Below are 21,391 nucleotides of genomic sequence, written 5' to 3'. Positions count from 1 at the left end.
GGGAAGGGAGATGCAACGTCAGCTTTCAACAAGTGTGCAAAAGACATGCCTTTTCTCCCCCCAAAAAACTGCTATAATTCATGTAAATCTTGTTCAAATTTTATCATGAACCACAACCAGAAACCCATAAGATGCGGCTATAATACACTCACTCAAGAAATGTGCTTTTGGGCCCCACCCCACACCCCCCAAAAAAAACCCTATAATTTATGTGAATCATGTTTAAAAAAAAAAAAATTTTCATGAGCCAGTCAGAACACACGCCAGAGATGCGCTTTTCACTGTACCAGCACACCCAGACCAGTCGCTGATTTTTGGTCGCCAAAAGCCGACATCGCGTGTGAGCAATCACTCGGCAATGATGAAGAAGTGACTGGAGTACTCATTTAAATATTGATCCATTTGCATGGCAGAATCAGAGACTTCTAGGAAGCGCAGAAAAAACCCACAGTAAGCCATTTTGATAATCCGCCGCTAAAATACATACACGCTAAACCGCCTGGAGCCAGTTTAGCGACCGCATTAAAGGCAACCTTAAATTTTGAGAATCTGGTCCTTAGTGTTTTCTTATTACATTACATTGGTATCTTCTATCCCACCAACCCTTTCAGTTCTAGGCGATTTACAAGAGTTGGCCTGGGCATTTCCAGGGAGAATAAATACATGGTTAATAGAAGTAGTATGCATCGGGATCTGTGCAGGGTCAATCAGGTTTAGTTAGATCAGGGGTGGGCAACTCCGGTCCTCCAGTCGAGATCTATTTGCATGCACTGCTTTCAATGTATATTCATTGGGGAAATCCTGAAAACCCAATTGGATTTCAGCCCTCGAGGACTGGAGTTGCCCACCCCCGAGTTAGATCATTTGACAAATTTCTTGAATAGTTTCAGCAGTTCGGGCTTTTGCTCCTCACTAGGATCGTTATATGACAAATTGGGTTAATGTGGTTTTTGTCTACCATGTACAGTGTACCATGATGTGATTTTATAGAACCTAAGTAGTTTAATAGCAGAACTGGTGCTTATAGTCAATTTCTGATGCATACAGATTTGCAATTAATTGCAATCTAGTGTAAGAAAAAAAGACACTAAGAGGGAAATTCTATAAGAGGCAGCTAAGTTAGGGGTTCTCTTACAATGATGCACTAACCAATTTAGCGTGTGCTAAATGCTGAGGCATCCATTATATTCTATGGGCGCCTTATCAATTAGTGCGCCTTTTGTAAAAGGACCCCTTAATTAGTAATTGGCTTTAATTATGAACTTTAACAATCTTATAATTGAAAACAAATTAATTGGGTGATAGGCATCTCTTCTTAAGCGCGATTCTACAAAAGATAGGCATTGCTAGGCCATGTGATAAGTACCTAACTCTAAAGTAGGTGTGTTTAGGGGAGGAGAAGGACTTAAGTGCCACTAGGCACAATTCCCTAAAGCAGTGGTTCCCAACCCCAGTCCTGGAGGACAACCAGGCCAATCGGGTTTTCAGGCTAGCCCTAATGAATATGCACGAAATAGATTTGCATATAATGGAAATGACAGGCATGCAAATCTGCTCCATGCATATTCATTAGGGTTATCTTGAAAACCCATTTGGCCTAGTGGTCCTCCAGGACAGGGTTGGGAACCACTGCTCTAAAGGGCTTGGGCACCTAGAATGTAGGCTTTTAAAACCCTGGACTACATTACAGGCGCCTGAGGTTTTTTTAAGTTAGATTCTGTAATAGGCACCTCAGTATAATTGAAAAAGCCTGTCTTTTTAAATACCGTTTCCCCCTAAATGTAGTGAATGAAACCAGGTACCTAATCAACAAAGGCGGCTTAACACTATTAGCAAACAATATCATAGGAGGAAAAGACCTCAAGGGCTCCAGACATATGGTATACACTTCTCCCTCGAGACTACGACGGGAACTCCCTACAGCCATTTCCTCATGGCGATCTGCACGGGGCAGGAGCGTAGGAAGATTGCTCCTGCCCCGAAAACCCGCTAGACCACCGGGTAAGGCCGGGAAGGCGGCAGGGAGGTAAAAAATATGGTTTTTTTTATTTTCCCCCTCCCCAGAAAAAAATCGTGATTATGTGAAATCGTGAGTGCAGAAACTGCAAATGGGGAGGGGGAAGTGTAGAAGAAATTCTTGCTCTATGTCTAATACCATTAGGAACTATCATTGGTCATAAAAACCTCCAAAAGTCAGTGTTCTGATTTACCACCCTACATGTTGCAGTGTTCATAACCAGATCAAAGCAGGCAGTGCAAAAATCAGTGTACTCATTACCACCACTGAGGAACTTTGTGCATTCCCAGAGTTGAATGGAGAGAGACTTGATGCACAGGTTCTAAGCTAAGTAACCATTTACATTGTGGAAATTAATTTATTTTGAATCTACTATTTGAACTGCGTGATTTATAATATTTTGGCCTGCCTGCTTTGATCTGGTTATAAACACTAAGTACAGCATGTAGGGCAGTAAATCAGAATACTGACTTCAGAGGTTTTTATGACCAACAATAGCTCTTAATATTAGACATAGGGCAAGAATTTCTTCTTTAGCATATGTCTGGAGCACTTGATCTCTTTTCCTCCTATGATATTGTTTGCTAATAGTGTTTAGCCACCTTTGTTGATTAGTTATCAAGTTTTGGTGAATAAACCCTGGGACATTTCCTAGATGTTTCTTATAATGGTAAGAAGTCCCCCTTCCTACTTTACTGTTCACCAGTTCGGCAACAAAAGGCACTTATGCTAATTTGATGTAGCACATTTATATAAAATGTATCTTATGGAACCAGGGACAGGCCAAAAATTACAAACATTTGGTATTTAATCTTGAAAGTCCCTGTGAATATATGAACTAATAACCGTGAAAGGTGCCCAGTCAATGTTTACACCTGCGTCAACAACTGTACAGGTTACTGAATGCCCATGCAGTGGCCAACACAGCTTAAAATCACCTACTTAGATTTCTTATTCCTTAAAACTAATGCTGTTTAGAGAAGTTTAATAATGTTACCAAATAGTAAATTTTATTCTAGTGCAGAAAGGGGGTGGGAACAATATAAAATATGTTGGTGTTTTACTGGGAAAATCCTTACAGAGATGTTCTGATTTAATATTTACTAGGTTTTCTCATGTAAGAAAGGATGGTGCAAGTCATGAAGGCAAAAAATGAATTTATTTTATGTAAAAAAAAATAATTTCACTGTTAACATTAATTTGTAATAAATGTTATTGAAATAGTACTATATTTGTTATATACTTAAGTTATTTTTCTACTTGTTAACTCCTTTCCTCCCCAGTTCACAGGTTGGGCAGTTTCTCAGTAAGAGAAGCATGTAGATGCAAAATTCTTCTTGCATTATCATAAAGCAGCATTAATTTTGAAAAAAAAAAAGCATTTTAAATATGTCCACTACACTGCATTTGTGCCACAAAGTGCTGGAGTTTTCTTGGTTTTTTTTTAAACCACCTCATCAATAAATATACCCATGAAAGAGCTTAAAGCAAGCTGTACTTATCTGTGCATTTGATTGACGCAGAGAAGCTCTGGGGCTGCAGATTAAAAGCCTGACAATGGCTGGCTCAGTGAGGTAGGAAAAAAAGGACATCACAGTTTATTCAATGCATGGTGAAATATGTGGGTAAGGGTACGCACATACAGTCAGAGCACCTATTTTACAAAAAAAAAAAAAAAAGTTCAAAAAAGGAGCAGCATCAGTCAGGGCTCTGACTTGTAAAATTTGACACTTGCACAATAGCTTTGCAACCTACATACAACAGTGTCAGCATTTACAAACTGGACCCCCAATTGGAGCCAATTACATGTAATTTGAAATTGTTTTAAATGCTAGAGAGGTGGGGACAGTTACCTCCTCACCCAAGCAGAAAGTTATTTTATATCAGGGGTGTAGCTACCATTGAGTGAACCTGGCAAAATGTCCAGGGCCACCCACTTTTAGACCCCTCAACTTCACAGGTGCTAGCATTTTTTCCCCTCATAGGTCTGAATTCCAATGTGCTCAGCCCTCCACCACCCTTGAAATCTGCAATGAGCAGCTGGCAGAGGGAGTGATGTAAACAGCCTACCTTTTGCTGGCGCTGCCAAGGCCTTTCCACTATCGTTCCCTGCCTATAAGAAGTGACATCAGAGAAGCAGGACACAGCAGTGGAAAGGGCCTAGCAATGCCAGCCAAAGGTGGCTGTTTACCTCACTACCTTTGCCAGCTGCTGATTGCAGATTGAGGATCTTGGGAGAGGCTAAGATACTAGGACCAGTGAGACACTGGGACCTGAAGTATGAGGTTAAAGAGATGTTGGGAACTTACTTCTTGTGGAGCATGAAGGTGTGCAAACCTATTACTACACAATCGCTACACTCAGAACTAGATGCACTAAAAATGGTCTAAGACTGTGGGGCGCTGTGGGCCAATTTTTTGCCTGATTTCTAAATAGTGATCAATGTTCAAGTGGCTGCCCATGCAAATGAGTTTTGCGGAGGGCAGTCATAATCCCATCCGATTGCTCACTTAGAAACTGGCTCACACATGTGCAGAGCTGGTTTGGAGGAGCTTGAACTTTGAGCAACAAGGGAAGCCTCAAAGCAGCCTCTTGCCACTTAGCTGCTGGGACTTTCTTCTTTTTTTTTTTTTTAATAGCATAAATGATGTGCTTATCTGTTCTATTTAAAAAAAAAAAAAAAAAAGTTGAGCTGCTGAAACCCCACCCCCCCAGACCTTAATAAAAATCAGCAGGAGGTATGCCCACTGCCTCTAAACTAACGGACTGACCCCCTCCTTTAGAAAATATCAGCAGAAGGGATGCCTCCCCAGTACAGAAAGACAGCACAAGAGATGCCCAGCCCCGCTACTCCAAAATGGCAGGCCTTCCCAGTGCATCCTGGAATACCCAGGGCGGAGCCTAAGGCTCTGATTGGCTCAGACATCTAAGATCTCTCCCCTTTTGGGAGAAGCCTTAGGCCCCACCCATGCATCAGGATCTACCAGAAAGGCTCGCCATTTTGGAACAGTGGGCCTGTAAGCAGGAGGGACTGGGCATCCCTCTTGCTGTCTCTTCTGTGTAGGCACGGCAGGTGGTGGGCATCTCTCCTGCCAATTCTTTCTAAAGTAGAGATAGTAGAGGATGGGGGGTAAGGAGGGTCCTGCGAAGGGAGAGGTTCATTTGTGGTTGTGGTGGTGGGGTTCCCAGAGGCAGAAGGGAGTGGGCATCCCTCCTGCTGATTTTTAAGTCGGGGGGGGGGGGGGGGGGGGGAGATTTTTTGTTTAGGGGCAGACCTGTTGGGTTTTTTCGGTTGGTATTAGTGATCCGACTATGGCATGCAATGTTAGGCCATCAAGCAGATGGCTCATTTTAATAGTAATGAAGTTATTTGCATGCAAGTCAGAGAATGTGTACATAAAGCCATGCAATGAGCCATTTTCAACATTGGTTACTGCTAATTCAGTTGGTTGCTAAACCAGTCAAACTGGTTTAGTGACCACTGGTACACAATTGGAGCGTTTAGTGCATCTCCCCCTCCTTATCCACAAGTTTTGGACCTAGCCATGGTTCAGTGCTAGATCACTGTGTACAGACTCCAAGTCGGTGTCCTTTTGTTTGACAGAAGTAGTCAACCTTGTTCTTGAACCACACTAGAACAAAGCACAATTCGTAAGGACTACACAAAAAGTCCCCTGGAAAGACCAGTGTAGGAGTAGGAAGTGGGCAAATCGGCGTTTCTCTCTTTTTTTATTTTTTAAGCATCATATCTGCCCCTTCAGGTTCCTCTACTTTATCTTCCTCCTCCACATTGATCGTCTACTCTGCCTCCCAAGGTGGAGCTCTACCACTGGAGAAGATAAAGCAGTGCCTTTCTTTTCTAGACATTGCGATTGCTGCCACAGTGATAAAGAGAAAAAAACACACTGCTGGATTGAAAAGCAGAGGCTCTAAGTTACCACCATTAATAGCTGAGCAAGAGATAGTTCTCTCTGCCTTCAGCTTTATATGGCTTCCATAACATAGTAAATGACGGCAGAAAAAGACCTTAACGGTCCATCCAGTCTGCCCAAAAGTTATAATTAAAAAAATACTTGATTAGATTAACTTGTCTCTTTTGATATTTCAGAGCTGTAGACTGTGAAGTCTGGTATTGTCCTAGGTTCCAAATGCTGAAGTTGCTGTAGACAACCAACCCCACAATGAATGTTTTGGGTATAGAATCTCAGAGGCAGAGTGTAGGAAAGCCTTGAGGTCATGCTGCAGAAAGAAGGTGGTTACCAAGTGCTGTTCCAAACCCTGGCTTCAGAGCCTCCACCATAGGTGGCAGCTCTTACACATCAATCCCATATATAGCTTAATTATACCAAGATACAACCAGTTTTCAAGGATTATAAATTGCTTGTTTAATTTTTCAACAGAACCCATTAACAATACAAAAAAAGATGCACATCTTTTAAACCAACCAAAAGAACTGCAGAATCAGTTTGTTACTAGTAAGAAACAGCAGCGTGAAATATATCTCATCTTCAACAAGCAGTAGGAAACATACCTAAGGTGCCTGGATCACCAGTCCTTTGCTCATTCTACCCTGATGTCTAAAAGCCAAGCAGGTGTCAGGCCTGATAACACCACAAACAAATATGTTCTACAAACTTGACCTTAAACCCCAAAGGAATGCTTTGCTTTTTGATGGAAGATGTGCAAGGCTAAGAGAAAACAATACCCGTGTACACGGATTTTTTTTTTTTTTTACATACCTAATAAACTAACTTTTGGAATGTCAACTATGTTTGTATCTTTTCTGTGCGATCTAGGCAGCCCTGGAAGGATCTCTACCACACTATGGAGCACTAGACAGATTTGTTAATGCTTAGTTAATTTCACTACATTGGAATAAAACCTTTATATAATCACCAAATGCTTATTTTCAATGATGTCTCTGCTCAGCATTCAGTGCTAAAATGTCATTGCATAAGTAGTGTTGGCTGCATAAGCAGAGTTTGCGAGGGGCCCTGCTGTCAGGTTTCTGTAGGACGCAGCTGAGACGTGGCCCCAATTAGCCAACTGCAGAAGGAAGGATGGAAGAAAGAGGGAAAAGAAGCAGAGCTTGCTCTTTTTTGAGGAAGAGGGGAGGGGGAAGGAAGGAAAAAGTTGGCAAGATTAGGGAGTGGAGAAAGGAGTACTGGAAAAAAAAAGGAATTGGCAGTAAAGTGGATGGGGGAAAAAGTTTACAACCCCCACGACTTCTGACTTTCTCAGCCCTCGTCCTCCAAATTAAACAACCACTTTATAAGGAGTATTCATTCGTAGGTCCTAAGTGGAAGAGAGCAGTAGTGTTTAGGCTGATCTGAAGAGTAACTCCCATCTCTGTGCTCCCCTCTTATCCCTAGATACACAGCAATTCCAAAGGGACAGCTTTAACATATGAAAATAAACTGATAACACTTGATGCAAAAATGCATCTCAAAGCTTCAGTCCTAAATGCTGTGTGCTTAGTAAAAATATGCACTGTTAGTCTGTCACAGCCCAACAGGGCACAGTGCTAAGCTCCGACTGAAAAAGCACTGAGGCCCTGCACATCTCCACCAAGTCAGCCTTAAAATAACCGCAAAAAGATTTTTGTATACTATCTTGGGATACTGTTGTAGAAGGAGCAGCCTCTATACCAGGGTGAGGCTTGAAGTCATCCATAATAGGCCATATTTTACCTGCTCAAAACAATGGCTATGAGAATGAAAGGGGGGAGGGAGGGAGAGAAACAAGATAAATCTGCATCTTGTTAACAAGGACTGCATAAAACAAAACTGGAATATTACATATCTGTCTTTTCAGATACAAAAATAGATTTTTTTCCCCCCATGGCCATTTCCTCTAATCTTTCTTTTTGTCTTTAGCGTCCTTTTCATCCTCATCGCTGTATTCTGTTGGCTCTTCTCCTTCCTTCAGCAGTTTGCCAACATGATGGTACTTAACTGTTGGAGACATTAAAAAACAGTCATTAATTTGGTTCTGACGATGCCTGTGGCTCTAAAGTCAACTAGCCTTATGCTGAAGGGGATGAAAAATATCTATCATGACCTGTAATTCAGCCCACAATGGTCAGTGATTTTAAAGCTGCTGAAGTGGCCCAAAATAGCCACGGTTATGCCTAATCTGGGTGCTGGCACTGAATATCTGAGTCATATGTGAATCCCAGCTGATATTCAGACCAGTACCTGGATAAAGTTAGGACAGCCAATTAGCAGGCTAAAAATTGCCGCTAAGTGGGTCAGCCCCCACACCATTCCAACATGAACCAGAAAGTGCTACAGCAGTAGCAGCTGATAAACCAAACCGTACCACTGCATAAGTGCTACTGAACATCAGTGGCACAGCCTCTCCTACCCCAGTATATAATTTGGATATGTATCCTGATTTTAAAGCAGGGGCTATGTATATTAGTGCTGCAGGGAGGATTTTTTTGGACAAAAGCTGTTTGTTCAGAAAGTTTGAAATCCTCTTTCCCCACCATTACTGAACTCCTGAGTTGTAGCCAGCACCTGATGCTCCTTAGAGCTGATTCAGCATGCAGGCATAATGCAGCAGAGCATCAGAGGCTGCTCCACAGGGAATTATCTGTGACGGTGTTTTTCAAACAGGATTGGGCCTAGGCACACACTTATCCATCTCTAATCAGACACGAGCATTGACAAAACCAGAAAAAGGACAGCCATAAAATCCCAAGTTCAGGGTCCAGCTGCAAAATACATTTTACATCAAAAAAGCCAGGTACTAAATATAACAGCAGGCAAAGAATTACACAATAGTACCACATACTCTTCTGCTGTTAAAATTTAGCTGAGACTGAATTAGTTTAGTTCTTTTGTTATTCATCAACCATAGATCCTAACAAACAGCAGAGGGTTATCTGACTATTTCAGGGGTAGGCAATTCTGGTCCTAGAGAGCCACAGGCAGGTCAGGTTTTCTGGATATCCATAATAAATATGCATGAGAGAATTAGCATCTCAAGGAGACAGTGCATGCAAATCCATCTCATACATATTAATTGTGGATATCCTGAAAACCTGACTTGTCTGTGGCTCTCGAGGACCGGAATTGCCTACCCCTAGTATCAGAAACCTCATGGTGCTCCAGCCTCTTATCCTGGCACTTTGAAAATACTCTAGTGTTCTGTTTCCGAGGGAAACATCAATCAAGTGTACAAAATGTGCCTAAAGGAGGCCTGCTCCAGATGCCATTCAAGGTGATATACAATACAATTAAATTGAGGGGGATCAGAATTAAAATAATTAACAAGAACCAAAAACACGGAACAAGACCCACTGACAAACAGAAAACAAGAGGGTAGAGGATGAAATACAACAATTTTAGACAAGACGACATCTAAGGATAACACAAAAGAGTAGGAGAAAGTTAGTCGAGAGCTGCCTTTTCATAGATTAAAAGCGTCTCTAGAGGAAGCATTTCAATGCTCCATTAAATTTGTCAATATTTGATTCTTCCCTTAATAGGAGGGCAGGGAGTTCCAGATTTGGGGGGTACTGCAATGGCAAATGATGTGGTACGTCGCACATGAAAAGTTTTGAGTGAGGAAACAAAAAAGTAGATTTTGAGAAGATCTAAGAATTCCAGATGGAGTGTGCCTGCTCAATCAGACTGACTAGAAGTACAATGCACTATTTCCAAGTGTCTTTCTCTCGGTCAGGCCTAAACTATTCTCTACAGAAAGAAACACTTTTCTTCTTTCTAATGACTAAGTGAAGCTAAGAGGACAAAGTAGAAAGCCACACAGTGGTGCGGCATGTGGACAGCAGAGAGCACGGCTTCCATTGCAAGCTCAAAACTGCAAGATGCAGAAAGGTAATTTTATGCAAACATTATGCATGGAAAACTTGTACACCAAATCAGGGGAAGCCTACTAAGCAAATGCACACTGAAATCATCCACATAAAAATAAATTCATCCACATAAAGGCCTTAAAGGACCTAGTCCGCTAGGGATACAGGACCCAACACGGTCCGCGTTTCGACAAAAAGTCTTCTTCAGGAGTCCGCGGGGGTCCTATAAAAGGTGAGTACGTGGGAAACAATTGTGTGGTGAGCAAGCAGTGTCTCACTTCCGGCTCACCACACGATTGTTTCCTACGTACTCACCTTTATAGGACCCCTGAAGAAGACTTTTTGTCGAATCGCAGACCGTGTTGGGTCAAAGAGTTAGCACAGCTGAGGAAAGTGTAGGTTGCCAGCACTCAGCTGTGGCATGTTCAGCCTATACAGTATATGACTCAAAAGTTCCAAGACAGTTTATTTTTTTTTTCAGTTTAAGTTTTTTATTGATTTTTTTTTCATTTAACAACAAGTGTCATAAATTTTCATACAATTATCTTAATAATACACTTGATATTTCTATAATGTATTTTATACATAACATTTCTTATCTTATATTTCTTATGATTTTATATATCATATAACTGTAATTATTTTTCTTATAAAGTTATACAACATATATATTGTAATGATTTTATCAATTATTTTTTAAATTATTAACCTTTTTCCCCCTCCCTTTATTACATTGTTTTCATGTAAGAATACCATCTATTAATAATATTTTATTTATAATTTATAATAAAGAGTATAAATCCCCCTCCCATATCCCCTCCCTCCCTTTCTTCTTTAACTATTTTCTTATTATGGGAAAATGAAATTCAATTATTACAATATTTTGTTAATGGTCCCCAAATCTTTTTGAATTTATCCATATATCCTTTTTGTGTTGCAAATGTATGTTCCATTTTATATATATGGCAAACTGAGTTCCACCAAAAATTATAGTTCAATCTGTCACAATTTTTCCAATTGTGTGTAATTTGTTGTACTGCTATTCCAGTCAATATAAATAAAAGTTTGTTGTTATTTGATGAAATTTGACTTTGAGATCTCATTGCAGTTTAAATTACGTGCCAGTGGGAAGGTCTTTTGAGACGCACTAGGCTGCATTGAGTAGCTTGAAACCTCATGAGTAACCCTCCTTTTCCCATTTGTTGATATCTGTTTGTCTCACGGTTAAAGCAGTTTTTGTGATTGGCTATTTTTCATCATGTGTGACCTCAATGAGAAGCACTATAGCATGAAGTTCTGTTTTAAATTGGGTAAGATCGCTACAGAAACTTATGACATGTTGAAAGTGGCTTATGGGGTCACATCAGGTGTTTTTGAGTAGAAGACGATAGAGAATGACATGGAGACAAATTTTTCCCTGTCCTCGCAGGAACTCAATTTCCCCATCCCGTCCCCTGTAAGCTCTGCCTTAACCACACAAATCTCGAACACTTATGATTTTAAAGCGTTTGAGGCTTGTGCAGAAGAGGACAGAGCTTGCAGGAATGGGGCAGGACCAGGAAAAGAAGTCACCAGGACAGTAAAATGAGTTCCCATGGGGGATGGGGAAAAATTTGTCCCCATGTCACTCGCTAGCAGACAATTCGCGAACTGGAAGATCAATGACAACTGATGATGATTACTTTGATCAAGTGAGGGTTCTTATGCGTGCCAATTGGTTATCAACGGTTAAGAGAATTGGCAGAGGAATGCAACATCTCCACTGGTTTATATGCCACAACATTTTAACAGAGAAGGTGGGGATGTCTCATGTTGCTGCAAACGTACGCAGGTAGGGCTAGTCTGTTAGGGCGCTGGTCTTTGACCAGAGGGCCGCCACGTGAGCGGACTGCCAGGCACGATGGACCACTAGTCTGACCCAGCAGCGGCAATTTTTATGTTCTTAAAGTTTGTTCAGAGAAAACAAAAAAAAAAAACAAAAACCTCTGTGGAGCGATGATGTTCCTAAATAGACTTTATTTGAAAGTGTCAAAGTTCCAAAAGGTACACTGAAATCATCCACATAAGAGCCTTAAAGGACCTAGTCCGCTAGGGATACAGGACCCAACACGGTCTGCGATTCGACAAAAAGTCTTCTTCAGGGGTCCTATAAAGGTGATTACGTGGGAAACAATTGTGTGGTGAGCCGGAAGTGAGACACTGCTTGCTCACCACACAATTGTTTCCCACGTACTCACCTTTATAGGACCCCCCAAGGACTCCTGAAGAAGACTTTTTGTCGAAACGCGGACCGTGTTGGGTCCTGTATCCCTAGCGGACTAGGTCCGTTAAGGCCTTTATGTGGATTAATTTATTTTTATGTGGATGATTTCAGTGTACCTTTGGAACTTTGACACTTTCAAATAAAGTCCATTTAGGAACATCGTCACTCCACAGAGGGTTGTTTTTTTTTTTGTTTTCTCTGGATTTTCTTCTTTGTGGATATTTTGGGGTCAATTCCTTTTGTTTTTTGCTTAAAGTTTGTTCCACATTTAATGACCGAACAGAACTGCAAAAAAAATGCAATGACAGTTCTTGTCACCTTACATTCCCAATTTGGCCCCTGCTAACTTCCCCTTGTTTCCTAAACTCAGATCCATGATGAAAGGAAAATGATTCAACACCACTGAAGACACAGCAACTTTTGGCGATTCCTGAAGATGCGTTTAAGGACCATTTCCAAAAGTGGAAAAGTGTATATGTAGGAAAGGGGACCCAATGGACTAAGTTGTAATCTTTATAAAAATCAGTCCAAGAACTTTTTGATCTGACCTTGTATATCAGCCTCAAAAAAAGGTTTCTTACACATAAAATTTTCATGACACTGATATTTATGTGCAAAACAGCCACAGATGTGTGCCGACATGTTCTTTTTTGTTCAGATGTGTGTATATTATTGCTGTTACCTCCCCTCTGATTTCATGGTGCAGATCCCTCATGTCTTTATTTTCAACCAGAACAGCATTTAGGTTATATGAAGGTCATTAACTCTTTTCACCCAACCCTTCAAGGCTGCCCTGGATTTCTCAATGGTGTTCTAGTTTTTCTGTATGTTTTATAGTAAGAGGGAAGAAGCGAGGACTTTGGGGAGGGTCTGGGTGGGTATGTGATGCTACTTATGTTGGGTTTGTAATTTGCAAAATTTCAATAAAAGAGATTTTATAGCAATGCTGCCCTGAACCTGGTTTCTTCCATTATGCAAGTGACAAAAAAAAAAAAAAAAAAAAAAAACCCTGTTTGTTTTCACTTTAATACTGTGTGGCACTTGTGTCTTCCATGTGAACTAATACCCATGCTTAACTCCTCTCTGCATTGCTTGGCCAGTCAAGATTAGGCTCACAGTAAGTACACACCTAGACTTCCCTCACCAAAGATGCATACTCCAAAGGATATAATTTTTTTAGCATGCTGTGGAAATTACTTACAGACAAACTGAGATTCCCAGTCGTTCAGCGTATCTTTCTGGGAAACAGTGAGATCAGACAGATCATCCCAGGTATCCTTCAGAGCCTCCTTATCCAGGCAGAAGGTTGCAAGGCCCCTTGATGCATCTCTTCCAGCAAAAATACCATACGGTCCATCTGTCAGAGAAAGAGATGCTATATTACAGCTGCATTTGTTCCATTGCCAGCACTTATCTCCAGTTCCCAAATTTTCTCTCAGAAACAAGGAGCAGCTCTGAAAACCTGAACAGTTAGCAGCAGAGGGTAAAGGGAGCCCTTAGTCTTGGTGGGGCAAGAAATAAAACCTACCTGATAAACCAGCATCAATGAAAATAAACCAATCTAAGTTTCTGTCTGAACTATTGAGCTGCAGACTTGATGGCCAAGCACCAAGTTCCACAGGAAACCAGGGACTTTTGCTCTTGGTCAAGGACTGCTCCAATAGCTGAGAGATTTACAGAAATAGAGAAAACCTCCAACAAATCATGTATTATATATAGCATGTGTCAACCTCCCCCCCCCCCCAAGTAAAACACAAAAATCTGGCAGGCCAAAACAAATATGCTGCAGGCCACAAAAGGTTGATTCTTTTTTTCTTTTTTTTAAATCACTACCAGGCGCAAGCCGAAAGTCCACTATCATTACTTGGAAGGAGGCTGGACTGGCTACAGGGAGCGGATCAATAAACCACTTTATATTTTGAATCAGCTTTCTATGCCCCTCACTCTTTTCTTAGTCTTTTCTATTTACCTACTAAGGACATCCCACCTGTGTTCCGGTCGAGTATTCTTTTAAAATCTATGAGGGTGGTGTGGGGGAGTTTCATATGAAGTTGGGCGGGGACCCCAGGGTGACTAATCAGATCTCTCTGAGAGGGAATTTGGCTTTTCACCCGGGGAGAGATAACCCCGCTTTCTTAGATTGGGCTTGACATGGGATCCACACAGTGGAGCATTTGCTGACTCCTGAGGGCCGCTTAAAACCTCTCCACAAGTTCGGCGATGTTAGGACCCTGTTGGGGGGGGGGGGTTACTTTCGCCTATTGTCAGGCTAAGCATTACATTTCTTCTCTCCCTCCGGAGCAGATTGCGCCACCTATAGGGAAAAGTCTTCAGGTTTTCTTTATAGGGGTGGCGGGCTCTCACACATCGGTATCGGCGTTACATAAGGCCCTAAAGACTTTGAGGCTACAAGCAAGGTGGGGGGGACAGGAGCGTCATGAAGACCTTAGTCGGTGGAACATTTTGGGTGCCGTGAGTGGGATCCCTCGGTTGATCACAGGAGCGGTATTTCAGGAGTGTTATGTTCGAGTGCTTTATAGAGCTTATTATACCCAAGTACAGTTACGTAAAATTGGGGTGTGTTCCCTCCCCTCTCTGTTTGAAGTGTGGCCAGGAACCTAATACTTTTGCTCATTCTTTTTGGGATTGTTGGACTATACGCTCCTTTTGGAGGACTATAACAAATTATATCCAATGTCTTTTCCCTTGCACCCTCTCGGGTATGGTGGAGCAATGGGTCCTTGACTTCCAGGGAGCTTTCCGAGGTTTACCTAAAGGGGGTTCCTTGTGGTGTCATAAGGTGTGTCTCCTTGCTCGTTGTCTGAACCGCCATCCTTTTGGGGATGGAGATCTTTGGTGCATAATTTGATGTTGTGGGAGGCCCGTGAGGCGGTGGGCCGCCCAGGCAGACGTGGTCATTTTTTGATTGTTTGGGGTGCTTATCTGAATTCTTTATCCCCGCAAGGGTGTAGCCTTATTTTGAATACTGTTTCTTAGGAAGTCTGTGGGATATTGAACTCTAGCTCGGGACCGGATATTGCAATCACCTTTCTTTTACTCTTTTAGGGGTGTTTGTTTTGTGGGACCCCCCTTTTAGATGATCCAGGGGCCACAAGAGTCCGGGCCCCTGAAGTGTTAGAGACCTCCTGATCGCCTTCTATACCGAACTCATGAGTGTTGGGGGGGAGGATTTGCCTTGTTGGGGCGGGCTTGGGTGGGTTGTGTTTTCTTGTACAGTTGTGACTTGTTGACTATTTGTATATTTTGGATTCTGTTGGTTCTATTTTTTGGCTACACTATTAATAAAAACAGATTCGAACATAAATCGCTACCAGGTATTTGCATAGAGCGATATTCGAAAGCATTAGATCACAAGTAGAGAATGTGGAATTGCAAGAGAACCATGCAAGATGTGGAACTGGCCATTCAAATTAAATTTAAATGCGGACAGGGGTAAAGTGATGCACACTGAATTATTTTTTCCTGGATATAGCTATATGATGCTGGGTCCTGAACCAAGAAAAAGGATCTTGGAATCACTGTTGACAAAACATTGAAAACATCAGATCCAAGAGGGAAGTTTCTGCATTACAGTAAGTGAAATGGTGTAGTGGCCGTATTAGTCCAGTTTTCAAGGTAATATACAGAAATAAAACAAATATAAAGCAAATAAAGTAATACCTTTTTTATTGGACTAACAATGCATTTGTCCTCCCCCCCCCCCCCCCCATTTACAAAACCATAGTGTGGTTTTTAGCACCGACACTAAAACGGTTAGGGCTCTTCAGCTTGAAAGAGGCGGCTGAGGGGAGATATGGTTGAAGTCCTCAAAATCCTGAGTGGAGTAGAACGGGTACAAGTGGATCGATTTTTCACTCCGTCAAAAATGACAAAGAATAGGGACACTCGAAGTTACAGGGAAATACTTTTAAAACCAATAGGAGGAAATTATTTTTTTTTCACTCAGAGAATAGTTAAGCTCTGGAACGCATTGCCAGAGGATGTGGTAAGAGCGGATAGCGTAGCTGGTTTTAAGAAAGGTTTGGATAAGTTCCTGGAGGAAAAGTCCATAGTCTGTTATTGAGAAAGACATGGGGAAAGCCACTGCTTGCCCTGAATCAGTAGCTTGGAATGTTGATACTTTTTGGGTTTTTTGCCAGATACTAGTGACCTGCATTGGCTACTGTGAGAAGGGGCTACTGGGCTTGATGGACCATTGGTCTGACCCAGTAAGGATATTCTTATGACCACACTATGGTTTAGTAAAAGGGGGGGTTTGATAATTAGTTTTAGAAGGTAACCTCTTCTTCATATAAAAAATAAGCTTACCGTATATACTTGAATATAAACAGAGATTTTTAGGCCAATAAAATGGCCCTAAATGGGGATCTTGGTTTATATTCAGGTCAGTGCAAACCTGCTCCCCTTCCAAACCTGTCTGCAGGCCTCGACCAGGCCTGCTGTGAGACCTAGTAGTCCAGTGGTGGCCAGGACAGAAGGGATCCCTCCCGCCTCCTGTCCCAGCCAATTCTAATGATCATCTCCCTTCTGCCTCCCCCCGAGTAACTTTAGTTTCCCTGGTGGTCCAGCGGTGAATCGTGGCAGGAGCGCCCCCTTCCTTCGCTCCTGCCCATGCAGAGCCGTTAGCTAATTGGCTGCCGCCGAGTTCCCTCCTGTCCCATCCACCGCTGGACCACCAGGCCTCATGGCAGACCCAGCAAATGCCCGCAAAGCATCGAGAGGGGCTGGACGCAGAGCAGCAAGGGAGGGAGGAACAGCATGCAGAGAACAAAATCTTTCAACACAATCTGGGTCAGAGACAAGAGAACAGGTCACTTGCTAAACTCCATTAAATATTAACTCAAGTCAATCTGATAAATTCTTGCACAGGGTTATCCTGGGCTAGGCAATGCACTGCGGCCTGTACAGGAATGACTACAAACATCAGGGTCAGGAAAGTTCAACCAAGCTACAAGCGTCTCCCAGTACAGACAGCAGATTTATACATTCTTCTATTTGAATAATGGCCAACTGAGCATTTCCTTCAATGACACAACTAACTACATCAGGAAGAAGCGTACAGAGAAGTCGGACAACCATTTAATAACAAATTATCCCCCCCTCCCCCCAGTCTCTCTTGCTTTCTCATGTCTGTAATGTTGGCACACCCCTGCCATTCCTGTCCACCATAAACGGCTTTTGGTGACCTCTGGCTTAGAACATGTAGGAGATGTACCCAAATAAGCATGTAAATGAGTAGATTTCAGTGGGACAATGGTGAATATCCATCAACCTGACCCAAGCATCTTTCAGTCATATAAGACAAGATTCACAGGATCTAAAATCTCCAATTCTTCAGACATTCACAGAGCTCTTAAATCTGTCACAAAGGGTAATAATCCTTATGGCAGGGTCCTCAGTATAATTAAGTCATGATCTTGTACCGTACACTGAGATGATGCTTTATACAATAGCTACTATGGAATTAAAGGGCAACTTAAGAGCACAATCCATGAAGAGAAGAGGATTGCCGATAAGAGATGAAGCGTCAGCTGCTGAGTGAGTAAGAAGGGGGGAGTATATGTACATAAGCTGCTTTTGGAATGTGTTAGGTGTGGCAAAGGAGGTCCTACACCCCTTCATCCTCAATACTCCCCTTCATCTTTTCCTGCCCCTCCCAACTCTTTCCCTCCTCTGTTCTCTCCCTTGTTCCCCTCCCAGGCAGCCACCAACAGGCTTGGCGACCACGGCAATGGCAGAGGCCTCATACACATGACTGGCAGGGCTTGGAAACCTCAAACTCCTGCTCCTCAGCAGTTGGCAGGGCCTACAGAAACCTGTTAATTATGTTGTTGCTGTCACTAATGCACTTATATAACTGGTTTGGCTACTAGCATGCTGGTCCCTGAATACACAAATCATAAGCACATGGTAACACAATACCTGCTGGAAAAATAAACAACTGATGGGAAAGAAATTCATCTTGACAGCAGCCTTTCCAGCCTCAAAATCAAACTCTAGTGCATGGGTAAACTATCTTAGTGTAGTATATATAATGAACACAACGCATCCAGACCTTTGAGAAAAGGGGAGGAGGCATTATGGCTCTGGGGACAGAAAGAGCAGCTGCTGCCAAACAGAAAAAAGATAGAGGGAGAAAAGAGGAGAGACATCGATGGAAGAAAATAAAATGAAACAAAGATGGCATCCATGAAGAGAACAGAGGAGGGGAAAAGGCAGGCAGGGGCCAATCTGTGTTTTCAATGTAAACACAGAGAAGAGAGAGAGAGAGAACTTGGCTCTGGGTTCGGCAGCCAGGTCATACAATTTGCAAAAACCAAGTAAGGATCACTCGCAGAAAGCAAATCCAAAGGTTAGCACTCCAGCCTGCCAACACCTTTGATCAAATGGTCAAAAATTATTTGTTTCCCTGGTGACTTATTAAGTACACCGTTATATAATAAAGTATGTACTTATGATGAAATGAACATAGTGGAAGAACTTTTGGATAAGTAGCCATCTACTTTTTAACCGATGGTGATGCTGTGATACTCATATGACAGAACCTAGTTCTTTGCAACAGCTTATCTCCTACTGACACTAGTATCAATTAACTAAATACAGGTAATGATGTGCAGCTTGACAGCTTATAGCTCATACTGGGTAACCAGGCTTGTTTCAAATATAGTTACTGTATTTGGTATTATGGAAGCAGCTAACAACTCCAAGGCTCCTTATTAAGTTAACATTCACCCACATGCTGCCCATACACCAGAAAGGAAAGAAAAGAAAGCTGATCAGGGAAGTATTGGATGACAGGTACAGACACAAAGTTGGAAATAAGAGCAGGCTCTTAGCTAAGAATCTAAGGCTCAAAGTTTATGGTTTTATTCACCCTCTTTCAAGATAACTCCCTAAACTGGCCTGGCTGGTTATTTAACACTACAGACGTGCAAAGTGCAGTACAGGCCAGGGTCTGGGAAAAGCAAGCAGATTAAAAATTATCAACACCTCTAAGTAGGACAACACCTCCAGATTAACATGCAGTTTCACACTGGTGCGCAAACTGATCCTTGGCAAAAGGGTGGCCTTACCACCGACGGATTGCTTCTCACACAGGGCCCCAATTTCAATCCCTAATGAGTTATGCAAATGAACTCGCTTATCTCCCCATGTGCTCCCCTCCCCTCCCCCATGATCTCCGCTCATCGGGCAAGCCCCTCTTATCTGCACCCTTCTCCTCCACTGCCAATTCCAGACTCCGTCCCTTCTTTCCTGCGAGGCCGTACGCCTGGAACAGGCTGCCTGAATCAATACATCATGCTCCATCCCTGGCAGTGTTCAAATCCAAGCTAAAGGCCCACTTTTTTTGAAACTTCTTTCAACTTTAACTCCCACTGTAACCTCCCCAACCCGGCAATGTCCCGTCTAAATTAAGTTGTAAGCTCTTCTGAGCAGGGACTGTCTAGTGTGCGTTAGGATGCACAGCGCTGCCAGCCTCACCTGGCCCGTAGAACTTCTTGCCCTTGGTGACGTCGAAGACTTTGCCATTGATGGCCATCAGGATGCGGGGGTTCTGGGTGCCGTCGTACTCGCGCAGCCCGGCCACCGTGAAGTCGCGCCGCTTCATCTTGGGCAGCGGCTCGTCCGGCTCGTCCAGGCTCGGCGGGGGCTTGTCGCCGCGGATGATCTTGTAGAGCAGGAAGAGGCAGACGCTGAGCAGGATGAGGTTGAGCGGCGAGGTGAAGATCTCCTGCAGCACGCCGCCCTGGCTCTGCACCTCCTCCTCTGCCATGTTGTCCTCCATGCTGCCCCGGGACCGGCGGCGGCGGAAAGGGAGAGAAGAGCGCGCGGCTGTGACGTCCGAGGCGCTAGGGAGCAGCCCTGGGATCGGGTTACATAGGTTTAGGGAAGCGAAGCAGCGCCCACCCCCCGGGGGATAGCTCCGAGCGGCTGGTCGATCGGCGCTTAGGCGCTGCTGCTAAAAGCGACTGGACAGGAAGCTACGTGCAGGCTGGAGTAGCCAAGCTCCACCCCCGCCCTGCTTCTGATTGGTTCTGGCCAGCCGACCGAGCCAATCAGTAGCCAACTCGGGCGGTGGCTAGGAAAGGTGGAGGGGCGCAAAGAGATCACGGTGGCACGTTTCCAGCCCACCCACCCCCAACCCAATAAGCAAAAATCAAATGCTGCATATAATAATGTGATACCTTGGAAAGGCGGAAGGGGTGACTTACAGCACTGATTTCAATGCATAGAATCATGGACTACAGTAAACACTGCAGGTTTTTGGGATGTAAGTTTTCAGCTAGGACAAGCCAAAAAGTCCCCCTCTTGGAATGGGTAACTTGGCAGCTCTTATTCATTTATTTCCTAGACTTATAATGAAACAGGTTACTGGGCTAGGGCTAGATGAACCATTGGGCTGACCCAATATAGCTATTCTTATGTTCATTCTCTTCTTGGTTTGGGCTGAAATCCTAATAGTGCACTAAAAAAAAGTTACTCAAATTTAAGTATAACATTATTTTCAGTAATCATGTTTCAGCAATACATTTTAAACAATGTTCTACATTCTATACATCTGCTAATAAATCAGAGAAACTATTGGCTTCATATATCAAAGGCAAAAGAACCGAAGGATAACAGCTATAAAAGCCTTTTTTAATCTTTGTAAACCGCATAGAACTTCACGGTCCTGTTGTTATTATTATTAATGGATCCCTATTAATATCATCATCTGATATCCTCTCTCTTTTCAGTTCTTTTTATAACACATTATACAAATATGAAACTACAACAGAATATATTTCCAAATTCTTTAAATCCATCAATCTGCCTAAACTTTCTGCTCAGTCCTGTGAATATTTCAAGTAACCCATAAACAAAGATATTGCTTCATCCAAAGCACCTAGACCCGATGGTCTCCCTGCTAAATTCTATAAGGTTTTCAATAACTTTTGTTACAAAGCCATGGTAGGATTTTTTATTGCTGGCCGCTGCGGTATTAGTTCCGATGCTCATAGGAATTTTTTGAGCACCAGAGCTTTTACAGCCGTGGCCTCCAATTTTTAAAAAAAACCCTAATGCAACTTCATAAAAGGGGGGGTATTTGTTAATTTGTAAAGTGATGATCTCTTAGAGAGAGGAAGAAATAATGGCTACTGCGGATGAGTAGACTAGATGGGCCATGTGGCCTTTATCTGGCATCATGTTTCTATTTCTCTGTTTTTGTCAAATTTACATCTGCTATCTTTATATTTTGCACAATATTAGGGAGATGCATCACTGT

At 42.6% G+C, this 21,391-nt stretch overlaps 1 protein-coding gene across 1 annotated transcript; it reads right to left on the bottom strand.

The window, feature by feature from the left end:
• Positions 1-6,377: 6,377 nt before the first annotated feature.
• Positions 6,378-20,105, bottom strand: PGRMC1 (progesterone receptor membrane component 1). Its single transcript, XM_033946113.1, has 3 exons — positions 19,606-20,105; positions 13,304-13,459; positions 6,378-7,971 (listed from the first exon to the last, which is right to left on the bottom strand). The coding sequence occupies exons 1-3, from the start codon at positions 19,907-19,909 to the stop codon at positions 7,871-7,873; spliced, it is 561 nt and encodes a 186-aa protein (XP_033802004.1). The 5' UTR covers positions 19,910-20,105; the 3' UTR covers positions 6,378-7,870.
• Between the last annotated feature and the right edge of the window lie 1,286 nt (positions 20,106-21,391).

This window comes from Geotrypetes seraphini, chromosome 5 (genome assembly GCF_902459505.1).
Source record: "Geotrypetes seraphini chromosome 5, aGeoSer1.1, whole genome shotgun sequence".
In the NCBI taxonomy this organism is placed as follows: Eukaryota; Metazoa; Chordata; class Amphibia; order Gymnophiona; family Dermophiidae; genus Geotrypetes; species Geotrypetes seraphini.
The sequence above is the reverse complement of the archived record's forward strand: the minus strand, read 5'-3'. Positions and strand labels throughout refer to the sequence as shown.

Coding starts and splice junctions, on each gene's coding strand:
- PGRMC1 (XM_033946113.1), bottom strand. CDS start 19,909: ATGGAGGACAACATGGCAGAGGAGGAGGTGCAGAGCCAGGGCGGCGTG. Junction 13,460..19,605: donor CAAGAAGTTCTACGGGCCAG/GTGAGGCTGGCA, acceptor TTTCTCTGACAG/ATGGACCGTATGGTATTTTT. Junction 7,972..13,303: donor CTGGGAATCTCAGTTTGTCT/GTAAGTAATTTC, acceptor TGTCTCCAACAG/TTAAGTACCATCATGTTGGC.